The sequence below is a fragment of the Neolamprologus brichardi genome, chromosome 1, assembly GCF_056152115.1.
Source record: "Neolamprologus brichardi isolate AB-2024 chromosome 1, ASM5615211v1, whole genome shotgun sequence".
NCBI lineage: Eukaryota > Metazoa > Chordata > Actinopteri > Cichliformes > Cichlidae > Neolamprologus > Neolamprologus brichardi.
In genome coordinates, this window is record NC_142104.1 from 30,244,712 (window position 1) to 30,257,616 (window position 12,905).

General features: G+C 41.3%; 1 protein-coding gene across 14 annotated transcripts in view; it reads left to right on the forward strand.

Moving 5' to 3' along the window:
- Positions 1–11,944, forward strand: part of madd (MAP-kinase activating death domain) — a 46,309-nt gene extending 34,365 nt beyond the window's left edge. For 12 of the 14 annotated variants that reach the window (XM_087840809.1, XM_087840822.1, XM_087840814.1 and 9 more), the window contains 7 exons: positions 52–159; positions 983–1,147; positions 1,234–1,306; positions 1,631–1,737; positions 5,623–5,692; positions 8,210–8,256; positions 9,608–11,944. In XM_087840809.1, coding sequence (XP_087696935.1) covers positions 52–159; positions 983–1,147; positions 1,234–1,306; positions 1,631–1,737; positions 5,623–5,692; positions 8,210–8,256; positions 9,608–9,721 — 684 coding nt within the window. In that variant the 3' untranslated portion in view covers positions 9,722–11,944. The remainder of the gene's footprint in view (positions 1–51; positions 160–982; positions 1,148–1,233; positions 1,307–1,630; positions 1,738–5,622; positions 5,693–8,209; positions 8,257–9,607) is intronic. The other 2 variants (XM_087840833.1, XM_087840836.1) reach the window with 1 other exon arrangement.
- Positions 11,945–12,905: the final 961 nt, after the last annotated feature.

The following is a 12,905-nucleotide window of genomic DNA, read 5'->3' on the forward strand; positions in this document are numbered from 1 at the left end:
TAAACTTCAGTTCATTGTTTTGATGAAATATGTGCTGAACTACATTTGCAGAACGGCCGAGAGCTGTCCATCAGGCCCAGCGGAAGCCGTCACATCAAGAAACAAACATTTGTTGTTCATGCTGGCACTGATACTACAGGAGACATCTTTTTCATGGAGGTATGCAAAGTCTGCATTTTATGTGTACCGTCTCCCTAATGACTTGGTCACATTAGAGTAAAAATAGGAGGGCATTCTGCTTGTGACTAGGAAGAATTTGTGGTTTGTCAGATTGATTACTAGTTACAACTTTTTGCTCACAGGTTGAGCACGTAACCGCCGTCAACCTCCGGACAATTGCACAGGTTGCCTGTTGGGAACAACCGATCTCCAAACAATCATTTTCTGACTTGGTCTGATTGTATCAAACTCAGACAGATTGTGTATCTCTTTGCAGCAGGGGACTCAAATGTTACACTGGTCCTAGATAAAAGCAAGTTTGCAGAGTGCTTATATTATTTTGCAGTTAAATTGCTGTAATGCAGCAACTGTGTCACTATTTGTGAAGTAATTTCAGATGGTTGAGGTTCTGGCTACACTCTAAATGTAAGTAGACGATGTGCATTTCTGTGTATGCAAATGGCAACAGATTTGTAATTTTCACATTATTATAAATGGTGTTCGTGTAACTGCCGACTTGACCTCCAACCAATAGCAGATTGAGTCCATTTCACTGCCAAATTGGTGCACTAAAGTTGCTTTGAAGATGGCAACCATTGACGTAACCATTTCATAGATGAGATTGGGAGCTCATTACACAGTCGCAGTAATTTTAGGTCATGCTGTGGTCTTAAACCACTGTTTTCACCAGTGTGCCTGTAGCATAACGCAAAGGTTGTAGCAAAGGATATTTTTCTAACATATCAAATGGTCTCAGAGTGTCTGAAACTTTCCTGAACATAAAAAAGAGTGTGCTTACTTTACTTGTGCTTTATTGTTCCAGGTTTGCGATGATTGCATAGTCCTGCGCAGCAACATCGGTACCGTTTATGAACGCTGGTGGTACGAGAAACTCATCAACATGACCTACTGCCCCAAGACCAAGGTGCTGTGTCTCTGGAGACGCAACGGCCAAGAGACGCAGCTGAATAAGTTCTATACCAAAAAGGTCAGAGGCTTCTTGTGTCTGCATCTCTTGTGTTAAATTGACTTAAGAAGATTCTAAAATCGAGTAACTTTGTGATTGCTTTCCAGTGTCGTGAACTCTACTACTGTGTTAAAGACAGTATGGAAAGGGCTGCAGCAAGACAGCAAAGCATTAAACCAGGTATGGAGTGAGTTAGAGCAACCACAGGCTCCTTTTTGCATTTTATTTCATTCATTATTCTCTTTAACATGGACATTGTTTCTTTTGAGAGTTTGATTGTTGAGTAGTACAAAATAGTATTTTATTTTGATTAATTTAATATTTTAGAGCAGTCAGTATTGCATAGATATAGATATGTTGATAATAACACAAAACATGGACAGACCTAGTGTTTAATAAAGCACTGCTGCAGTTTTGAAATTTCCAAGTACTTCCAGGTTGTTTAAGGTAAGAAGAACATGTGACAAGCTTTCAGACATTCCTGTTCCTGTGTCCATCCTTCAGGTCCCGAACTGGGCGGCGAGTTCCCCGTCCAGGACATGAAGACTGGTGAAGGTGGACTACTGCAGGTCACACTGGAGGGAATCAACCTTAAATTCATGCACAGCCAGGTAAGAGACCAGTTCTACTGCAAAGAAACTGCGTCTCATCTCACAGAAGGGCATGACAATGTAGAATCACTCATGATGGTTCAGACTTCATCGTCCTTCTGTCCACCCTCTCCGCTCGTCTCTCGTGTTTGCCTCTGAATCATTTCCTTTCATCGTGTGACGTCTTCCTCTATCACTACGAAAATCTTTACAACACATTTGATTGGCATCTACTCATACCTGTTTTTCCCATAGAGGAAGAATTCCTGTTTGTGCTTTTGCTTTTTTTGGATTTGCCCCCCCCCCCGTTTCACTGTGTTGTGTGTGTGAGTGTGAGTTTATTTCTGTGCATGTCTTTGCCAAAAAATGAACCCATCCTTCCACACAAGTTTCTTTTGACATCTGTGGTGCTCAGATTTCATGTTGAGTTACTGTGTGGGAGGAGATGTTAATCTGTTCGTGTGTGTGTGTGTAAGAGTGACGTTCCACAGTGGTAAGACGGATGACCTTGAGAAAAGACTTTTCATTAATAATTGGCTATTTTATAGCAACCTTTGATTTTAAGTTTGGACCCCTTGAACATCTTCATGTGTTGTCTTCATGTCTGAGCAGTAGCGATAGTTGGGTGCTTTGTGTCCACAGGTTCATTTAAAATGTGTAGCTCTGATTGAACTATGCTGAATAATACAAATTAGGGGAAGAAGTGTTCGTTGTTAGATACCCACTAGCTTTAAACTGACATCAGTTCACCCGAGGTCCTACGTTTTTGTTTTTGTTTTTTTGTTTTTTTTTCTCCTCTTAGAAAATTCTGCAGCAGTGGTGTTCTGGGTAATTTGGACGGTCCATCACACTGCAGAGACCTGTCATTGGACCCACTTTCCACCCCCAAAAACTGAAATATAATTTTTCTGTTACCGCATAAATTTCTCCCATTTTAATTACATGCACTGCAGTATTATGCAAAAGACTTCATTTATACCTTGTTATATTTTGGATGTTGTGATTAATTAGAAGCAAAATGCCCAAACCCAAGTTTTTGGGATAGTACTGTATATCAGTACTCAAAATGAGGAACTTTGTTCTATTTAGTTTTAATTCATGATGGTGCCCAATACAATACCAGTCAAAATTTTGGGCATAGTGAGGGCATGCATATTTCTCATGAACTGAATTTAATAAAAAACTGATGCAAAATTACACAAAATTAAACTCTTTGAAACTCCCAAGTGTTTTGGAAAATGTAAATGTCTTAAAATTTAGTCTAAACAAGAAAAAAGATTATAATTTAGTTTTTCTCTCAGTGAGCTATTAACGATTTATCTTAAACATTTATGTAGTAGAAAAGTAAGGTTATACCCAAGATACACATATTTGGTGGACAGCACAGTACTACAGCAAAACGAGCTCAACTTACTGTTGGTCAGTGAATAACTCTACAGTAATTATTCACAAATCACAGTAGAGATAAAATGTGGAAAATAACCAAAAATAAAGAAACAACCTAGTGGTGGCAAAATATTGACTGTAGATATATATGTGTGTGTAAGTGTTTGGCTGGTCAGCAATCATAGACTGTATATTAAAGACGGATATAGCCACTGTGATATTGTAGACCCTGTTTATGAAGTGTCGACTTGAACATTTTGGCCCTTGCCATCTTGATTTCTTTGAAACCAGACATGACAAGTAGATCCAACCAAGGAACTGACAGGCACCTTAAATAATAGCCTGCTTTAATACTTTATGGGACACTAATTAGCAAAATGCATTTAATTTTGTGTTGCATAAGAACTGAAACGAACAATTGAGACGATAAAGTAATCAGAAAATACATAAGATCATAGATCAAGTGAGAAATGGGACTGTTTTCCACTTAACTTTTACATATTCAGAGTTGGTTTTGCAGCCAGAGGAAACAGCCCCTGGTGGCCATTAGAAAGACTGCAGGTTTAACACTAGAACCTAGTTAACCTCCTTCATCGTCCACACTGCTCCACATCGGTCTGCCACCCTTCACCCCCCCAACTCTCCTTCTCAGGCCTGAAACCGTTTCAATTACCTGTTCTCCACACTCCTGACTCAGTTCAGCTACTGGTTTCCCCGCTGCTCTGCACAGTCGTACACTACCCCGCTCTGACTCGCAGCACCTCTGCTCAACATCCCATCAACAGTCCTGCAGTAATTATTCATCTTCTTCAGTGTGTATGTGTTTAGAGGGATTTTTATCCATCAGTCACATCTAGCTAGCTTTGGCTCATGGTGTAGCAGCTTTCACATCAAAATGTGTAAACTTTGTTTTGCTACACAGCCAGGTGTGCTAATATTGAGCTGTGGGGTTCAAAATTACTCAGATTCTAGGTATAAGTGGTAGTTTTTAATATATATATATACTCCCCTCATATGATTCAGTACATTGTGGAAAAAATTCCCTATATGCTGAGTAACTCTTTGGAAAACTTGTGGAATATCAGATGATAGTTTTGAAGTTTTTTTGTTTTTGTTTTTAGACAGAGCCACATGATTTTTGAAATGCCAGGAAATCAAAATGACCATCTTGGTATTTTAAAGCCTAAAGGCTTCTTCCATCTTTTAAATACAGTCCATTGTCAAAACCAACAATCATGTCTATTTTCATAGTTTTTTTTCACTTAATGTGACTAATAATATCAAACTAGTAGTATATAATTCCAGTAGCTCTGTCATATTTCAACAGACCACTATTACTAATCCCAAATACAACATGATTAATTAAAAATTTCCATGCACAGTATTTGCATCAGCTCAATAAACGTCCTCATAGATCATGTTGGGGTCAAGAAGACTAACTGAAAACTAAGCAGTGTAGTGAGCGTCCGCCTTGTTGGGTCCCTCTGCAGTGAGATGTATCAGAGGAGGCATCCTGCACATAGTGGGATTTATTGTCCATCAGTAACTACCCTCATTTATTTGTTCTGCTGTGTGAGCAAGTGGCGTTGGTGCCAGCCCTTGTTGCTGGAGGAGGAGGCATGGAGGGCTCTGGGGGGGAACTGAGATGTTTAAAGTCCAGGAAAACAGAGGTGAATCCAGTTCTTAATACCCTAGTCAAACCTCTAGTCTTCTCTTTTTTTTCTTTTCTTTTCTTTTTTTGTCGTCTTCTTTTTTTTCTTTCCTATTTCCTAGTAGTTTTTTGGGGGCTGAGTCCTCTGGTGATGGATTTTTTTTTTCTTCAAATCATATTGGCTCTTGTAACCACTTAGCTGGATTTTTGATTTGAATCTGTACGAGGCTCCTGTGGACAGTGCCCTCTCAGAGTGTCGTCGAGTGTTTGTGCTCTTCTGTCCGATAATAATCCAAACCATTTCTCTCCCATGCTCTCTCCCCCTGCAAGGAGCGGAAGGTACACAACCTCTGCTGTGTTTGCTTATTAGCAGTTACATCTTATTCGGTTCCTTTTGTTTTCTCTACCTCTTTTCTTTCCTGTTGTAGCTGTATGGCAACTCTAATTTTGTGTCCTTGTCTACATTTTCTATGGAACTTCCATGTATGCATCATATGGGCCATATTGCATCTTTGAGCATAAAGAAAACATTTTTTTAAAAAGTATCTATGCTGTTTACACCAAACATGACAAAACTGTCCCAGTTCTGATTCATTTCATTGATGAGCCACGTTAAATCAGCGTTGAGCTTCTCCTCATTGCCCATGTATGCGTTTGATCATGGAAAATTTCTCATAGTGTGCTTTTTCTTTTCCTTTCTTAGCCGTTCAAAGCTTGCATTCCATGTGTAGCCTTTTATTTTGACTTTTCACACTGAATAAAACAAGTTTAAACATGGCTAATTCTTTAAATATGACGTGTTCACCATCCAGTGTTGTTGAGTTAATAATGTTCTGTCTTGTTTTGTTTTGTTTTTTGTTTGTTTTTAGGTTTTCATAGAGCTGAGTCACATTAAAAAGTGCAATACAGTGAAGGGAGTCTTTGTCCTGGAGGAATTTGGTAATTACACCATCTATTGATTCTAGGCCTGTACTCGGCACGGCAGTAACTCAGCTTCATGGCAAATGTATTGATGAAAGCTAATAAGGGTTCACTAAATTGGATAGCCGCTCTCCTCTGGAGCATTGAGACACTGACGTCTGCAGGCGATTAAGTGAGTCATGCATTATTTCGAGGGTGTGGTTTGCGCTTAGTCATATGCAAGTGTTAAGATTTAGAGCAAGGTAATAAAAAGTCAGCATTTGTGAGAAATGCTGTGCGCAGTGTAGAGAAGGAAGGCTGAAACGTGTATCATAAATAGCTATGCCAGTTTGTGTAGATGTGTGACTTAAAGGGGACCTGTTCTGCTTGTTTCCAATTCAATTTTTATGTTGGAGTCTAATAGAGCAGCTTTCAAACATTTAGTAATTCTCATTGATCTTATACTAGATTATGGTGCAAGCAGTTTAGTCTCATTTTAGCACACTTCCTATTTAACTTTAAGCCAGCTTTCTGTGATTCGCTGCTACCCACAAACAGCAGGTTTGGACAGCGTGGCAGTAGAGTGGCTCTGCTCACAGTATAAAGATATTTGCTCTCAAACTAGTCTGAATGCTCTGATTTTAGTTCTATATATTTAAAATATTGCACATTTTTCAAATGAGAATCCACCGCTGTAGTATTAACATATAGACACACACAAACTCAGCAGAAAATAAGGACAAGGTCCCCTTTAAAGGTGCCATACAAATATTAATAATGAAAGCATCATATTAACTGATTTTCCAGAAACGACATAATCAAAGCTTATAATGCTTGGAAATAGGTAAGCATTAATTTTGCTCATATTATGGTTTTCATTTGTTAACAAAAGCTATAAATAGATCTAAATCTCTCAAGTAACACTAGTCCGCTCGTAGCTAAATGGCAGCCTTTCCTCCATGACAGCAGTGATGTGTTCTAGCCCTGAGTTAGATAAGTTGTTACTAGAATTCGAGCGGGCCCTTTTCAATAAGACTTTAACCTTTTTCAGATCTTAAACCATAAATTTTTTTTGGCCTGGTTTAAACTGTTCCATGTTGAGTCAGCCTGAGGGAAGAGAGCAGCAGAGTCTGAATGTCTTTAAAAGCGGTCGATACTGCATCGTGCCTGATACATGAAGAGGAGGACATTTAGTCTCATTAGTGGGATGGTGTAGTGGCTAACACGTTTGCCTACGGAGGAGACACAGACCCAGCCTCAGGGGGTCACAAGCTAGTGTACTCGTAGTGCCAGATGAATGGGAGGGTTGCGTCACGAAGGGCATCTGGTCTAAAATCTGTGCCAAATCAGTCACACTGATCCATCCGCTGTGCGACCCCCTACTTCAGGGAGCAGCTGAAAGTACAGCTCAAGTATGAGGATTCTGTCCGACCGGAGATGCGTCACACAGTTAGTGGGTTCCTGTTAAGTTTCATGGAAAATGCAAATGTCTGACTGAACGGTGAGCAGTAGCTGTAACTCTTAAACTTGCTCAGACGTCGAGCGCCTGGCTGGGTTACTGTTGTGTCTCTGTGCTGCTTTTGTAATGTTGCCCTCATCTTTGCCACTATGAAAACCTTCATTCTCCAGCAGGTAAAGTGTCGTCACCTTTCTCCTTTCTTATTGAAACTAAACCTGTGCAGAATATTTCCTCACTCCGTCCTTTTCATAGATTTTTTTTTTTCTTCCCCCGCTTCCTCTCTTTCCCCTTTTTCTGTACCGCTAATTTTTCCTCTGCTTCTTCCATCACTTGCTTCTGATTCATTTCGGAGATCACCCCAGACTCCATCACTCACGTGGTCATCACTCTCTGACCATCTGTATCTCAGCAAGCGGAGATCTTAGGTGGGACAGTTAGTTTGTGGGGGTTGAGGATTTCTCAGCCCTTTCACCTGTCCAGATCTCAGCCTTTCCATCTCTGCTATGGGTTCAGTTACTAATGAAAAGTCAGCCTGTCCCGTGGACAGCGACGTGGTCCCGGGTCGAAGGATTTTGGCCTCTTGTATCGACTCTTCTGTGATGTTTAACTTTGAGTTCACTGGCTTGAAGGGCTTGGGGAGGTCGTCCTTTTTATTGTTTGTTTTTTCATATATTAACTTTGCGGCCTTCTTGGTCGCAAACTCTCTTGTTATGACATTTGTACTCGTATTTGTTCATCATGTGGGCCACGAACGTCTCACCAACTAACCCAAGCTCAAATTGAACATTTAGCTTTCTTATTTGAAGACAAAGAGAACATTTGATCAGTTCATTAGTCACAATGAGGAAACACAACATGAGCAGGATTTCACAATTGAATTTTATCTAAGCTAAAAGTAGACAGCCTCTTCTGCCCCTCAATCTGATCTTTAATTGACCTTTATGGTGAACTTTTCTTGGCCCACATCTCATTTTACACCCTGTTGAAAGTCCAACCCTATAACCACCCCCCGCCCCCTCCCAAAAGCTCTCAAATATGAACTCATTGAGGTTTCTGCTGCCTTTGAATTCTCTGTTTTGTCTCTTGCACCGGCGTAGTTCCTGAAACTAAAGAAGTGGTGATCCACAAGTACAAGACCCCGATGGTGAGTCCTCTCTTCCTTTATCTGAAATCATGAATACATACAGCTATGTGACTGCCGAATGCCAGTGACAAGATGGACACAGCAGAAATGTTCCTTAAATAAAAGCGCTTAACTTAAGGTGCTTTCAGACCAGAGTTCATTTCATAGTTCTTAGAACTCTTGGAGTCAAAGAACTGACTTTTTTCTGTGCGTCTGCACCACATGAAGCAGGAACTCTCAAAGTTTATAGAAGATTTTTTTGTGGACTGGAGTTTCCGCTGCAGGGTATGTACTCTCCAGCACAAGAGCAGCCTTTGAGTGATGTGAATGTACGGTGATTGGTCTCAGAGCAGAACTGTTAACTCTAAAAATGGAACAAAATAGAGAGAAAATGGGCTGACAGCAAAATCCAGGCTCTATTAAAGTTATATGTGAGAGAAGAAAGTACCATGAGGTTCAGAGTTTTGACAGTGAATATATCAGGAATTTTGGCATGCAGCTGGACGTTACATCATATCAGTGTGCACTCTGGTGGTGCAAACGCAAACAGGAAAAAGCCCTGAAGGTAAACGTAGTTCTCAGGCGAGCTCCCCAGTGGGCACTGGGCATCTGTAGAGCTCTGGTCTGAAAATGCCTTTGGTTTTCATTTCATTTCGACAGTATGCTGACACAAAAGACCTGCCTCGTGGCTCTGTGTTGATTGGAGTTTTTCTTAATTTTATAGTATTAGACAGGTTCTTTTAACACAAGAAATTTGCATTTTAACCACTGTTCAAGAGGTAAACAGCAGAGTGACATCACCTGAGGTTATATAGCGTTTAAAGATGCCCGCTTCCATGTATCCGTGGCTCAACGCCGCTTCTTGTCAAACCACCACACTGCAGTGCTGTAGCTTCTTTTTTGCTCAGAAAATGAGGACGTTTTAGCAGTTGTAAAACGCACGAGGACATTTCTCAATGTGTCAAAAAGTGACACATTTCCCACAACTCAAGTAAGACCATAGCATGATGAGCCTTCAGGTTAAAGGTCAAATAGTGCTTCTTATTAAAGAAGTGCAGGGACATTTAAAGATTTGTGATTTTATACTTCTGTTTTTTAAACTGCTGATTAAGCTGCTACGCTGATTAGTGGTTTCCAGCCAGCGGCAGGAACGTGTGTCACGATGCCAACTCCCGTAGCACAAATAAAACTGAAGCATTTGTAAAAAGCGCATCATATCATCATTAGTGGCAAATGATTGACAGAGTGCCTTGAAATACCCCACAGTATATAGACTGAGAGGAGCCTTTTATCCAGCTTTGTTCATTGTATTATTGATAACTGCACGCAGGTGGTTCCCTCTCACTTCCTCGTGTTTGTTCCTCCTCTGCAGGCACATCAGATCTGTTACTCGGTCCTCTGCCTTTTCTCGTACGTGGCGGCAGTCAAGGGGAAGGAGGCGGAAGGAAAACCCAAGATGCTGTCACCGAGACCCCTTCCTAGCTAGTCTACACCCCACACTCTCCTCCCCTTCCCTCTCTCCCTCATCCCCGGCGTGCCTCTCTCTACTTGAAAATGGCATCTCGGCTCCTAAAACCAGACTCGACAATCCCCAACTTCACTCTAAGCACACAACTCCCGCGCTCCCCTCCTGTGTATATACAAACCCTTTTTAGATCCAATTGTGTAGACATGTTTGGTCTGTGATGTCATGTAAATACTTCCAGCTCTTCACTGCTGTTGCCCAGATGTTCTTCCCAAACTAGCTAAATATTTGCCCGCTTCATTACTCTGGAAAGTTGCTCCCCCCCAGAGCTCCTCTGCTCCCGGTGAAAGTTTTGCTCCTTGTTCCTGCTAGCAGGACCCAACAGTTTTTACTCGTATGTGATGTGAGGGCTCCATTACCCCATCACCCCCCAACCCCCGAGGCACTGAGTGCTTGCAGGTCCCGCGCACAGCCTCGACGTACAGCGTAGCTTCCTGCCCTCTCCTGCCCGTCTCCATATGACTGTATGACGTATTCTGTGATATGTGGTTACTGTAAAGGTCCAGTCTGTCCCAGTTGGTCCAACAACCAGAGACTGTCGTGTAGTGCGGGATGTTCCATGCTGAAAATGCTACTGTATACTGCACCAGAGCACCGCATGTAAACGCTTCGTTATGGTGTTTGAACCCTAAAATACCGTGAGTGTTCTCAGATGTGTACTCTTGCTCGGCCCACCCAGCTCAATTACTGTTCTAGTTCTACTGTAAAATTTCGCGTCTGTGGTCTGCTGTTATCAATTGCATGTTACTATGAGGATGACAAATAAATATTATATATATTTCTATATATAGTATTTATTTAATATATACATATATTGACTGTACATTTCTGGAAAACAAAATGTTACAAATGTTAATTTGCTAGATGTGCAATACTTAAAAAGTAGTTAGCCATTGCCAGAGCCAGGTTTTCTTGAGTGAACTGGCTTTCACAGGGTGACGAATGTAAGAACGAGTTTGTTTTTCTATAGTACACATCGATCGATTGAATATTACGACTTCAGTGTGACACGAGCATTTCGTTTTAAAAGGTGATCACAGGTCAGTCGGTGCAAAGGACTGCTGCTGTGTCGCTCTCTGTGGGTGCTAACAAACCCCACCCCAATCCGCGATGTCACAGCAGGCGGCGGGGATGCCGGGATAAATGTCACCGTCTTCTTACAGCTTTTAATTGTAGGCAAAGGCTGCATGGATAATGAGCTACTAAAGGCAGTGCAAAATGTCTTTGATGGTACACATGTGAGCTGTTTGTGTGCCCCCTTTAAACAACGGATGTTTCAAAACTTCTGCAATTTTTTTTCCTTCACTTGACCATAAATACAAGTATGTAAGTCATTAAAACATTCAGTGGTGGGTGATAATCTAGAGACATAGTTGTATATATTTCCATATCTGTGGTACAAACACTGGAGTTACACGCTGGTACTTAATGAAACACCAATAAAAAGTAGTGGGGAAAAGAAGGCATTTTTAGTAACAGTGTAACATCCGCGCTGGAATTATTCCTGCGCGACTGAAAACACAAATATTCACTAGAGAAGCCGAAACCAGTGTAGGAGCTGCATAATCGACTGATGGGTTGTGGAGAAATGAGAAATAAGCCACCGAACCCACAGCAGCAGTTCTTCTTCCTGTGACTGACCCTTCAGACGCGGTGAAGATGCCATCAGTGGTCACCTGATCTCCAAGACGATCGAGTCTTTATGTCGTGTCTGGTCCCATCGCTGGCTCGTTTACTTTCACAGTGAGAGTGCGTGTTTTTTGTGGTTCGCGTGTGTGAATGTGGTGAACACTTTTCTCTAGATCAGCAATATATCAGTACAGCTGTAAGGCTGGAAGATGTTATTTTGATCCTGACATGCTTGTATTTTTAAGGAATTTAACTGTGCAAAAGGAAATCTGAGTGTGGAGAAGATGCTGTTAATAAATGACAGAACTTGATCTGAAGCATCTGCAAAACTGATCTGAGAATTTTCTGCTTGAGTTAACTTTTTTTTTTTTTTTTTTTAACTGGATTATTACAACTCATCTCTGTTGCTGTGAAATCTGATAGCTGTAAAGAGAAGGAAAAATGACATGAGATGGATGGTGTAACTATTCCAGTATTCAGAAAGTATTTATAAAATATGTACAGCTTTGGCAATATAATAAAGATGTCCCAAACGAAGCTCTGCGTGCTCGTCATCCTGCAAACAAGGGAAGTGGCAACAGGTGGTGCTAGTTGCTGAAACCTTTTCTTAAAAAAACAAGTTCACACTGTTTTACAGAAGCAAACGAAGACCTTAGGCTTTCATCAAAAGAAGTGTTTCCATCCATATCTTGATCATGATTGATTTTTCCTCTACATTGTGCGTGTGATGGGTCCACCATAGCTGCAAACAGTGGCTGAGTAACAAAGATGCAAACGCCACAAAAATGCCAGCATGAAGTCTGCAGGAGAATGCAAAACATTTTAAGCACCCATCTTTGCTGCCAGAGAACGAACCATCACAGTACAGATCCGTTTCCACTAACAGCAGTGTGTGAGCGGGGCAGCTACTGAATAAAGCTCAAACTGCTTATGGGGACTCGATCGGTTTATAGCCATCACAAGAAGAACTAAAGAGCTGCTGCTCAAAGTAACCTAATCAGAGTGGTGGTTGCCATGACAGCTGTGGCTCAGGAGGTAAAGTAGGTCCACCAATTTGGAAGGTTAGTGGTTTGACCTTCAGCTCCTAAAGGCTGTATCAAAAGGTGCTTAGTCAAGACACTGAACCCCACAGTGCTCCTGATACATCCACTGGAGCGTGTGGGATAGAAGGTGCTCAAATACAGGAACCAAAGCTCTGTGTTTGTGAATAAAGGAGAAAAGCAAGAGTATACTCACTGGACAATTTGCTAGGTACAGCTTACTACTACAGGGCTGAACCCCCCTTATGTCTTCAGAGCTGCTTTCATTCTTCACAGAATCAACAGGGTGCTGGAAATGCTCATTAGAGATTCTGGTTCATGTTGACCTGATGGCATCACTCAGTTGCTGCAGATTTCTCAGCTGCTGCAGATATTCATCAATGTTGAATATTGCAACTCTTTCCCAGTCTTCAAGTGGTGCAAGTTGTAGCCTCGGTTTCCTGTCAGCTGACAGAATTGGTACCTGGTGTGGTCTT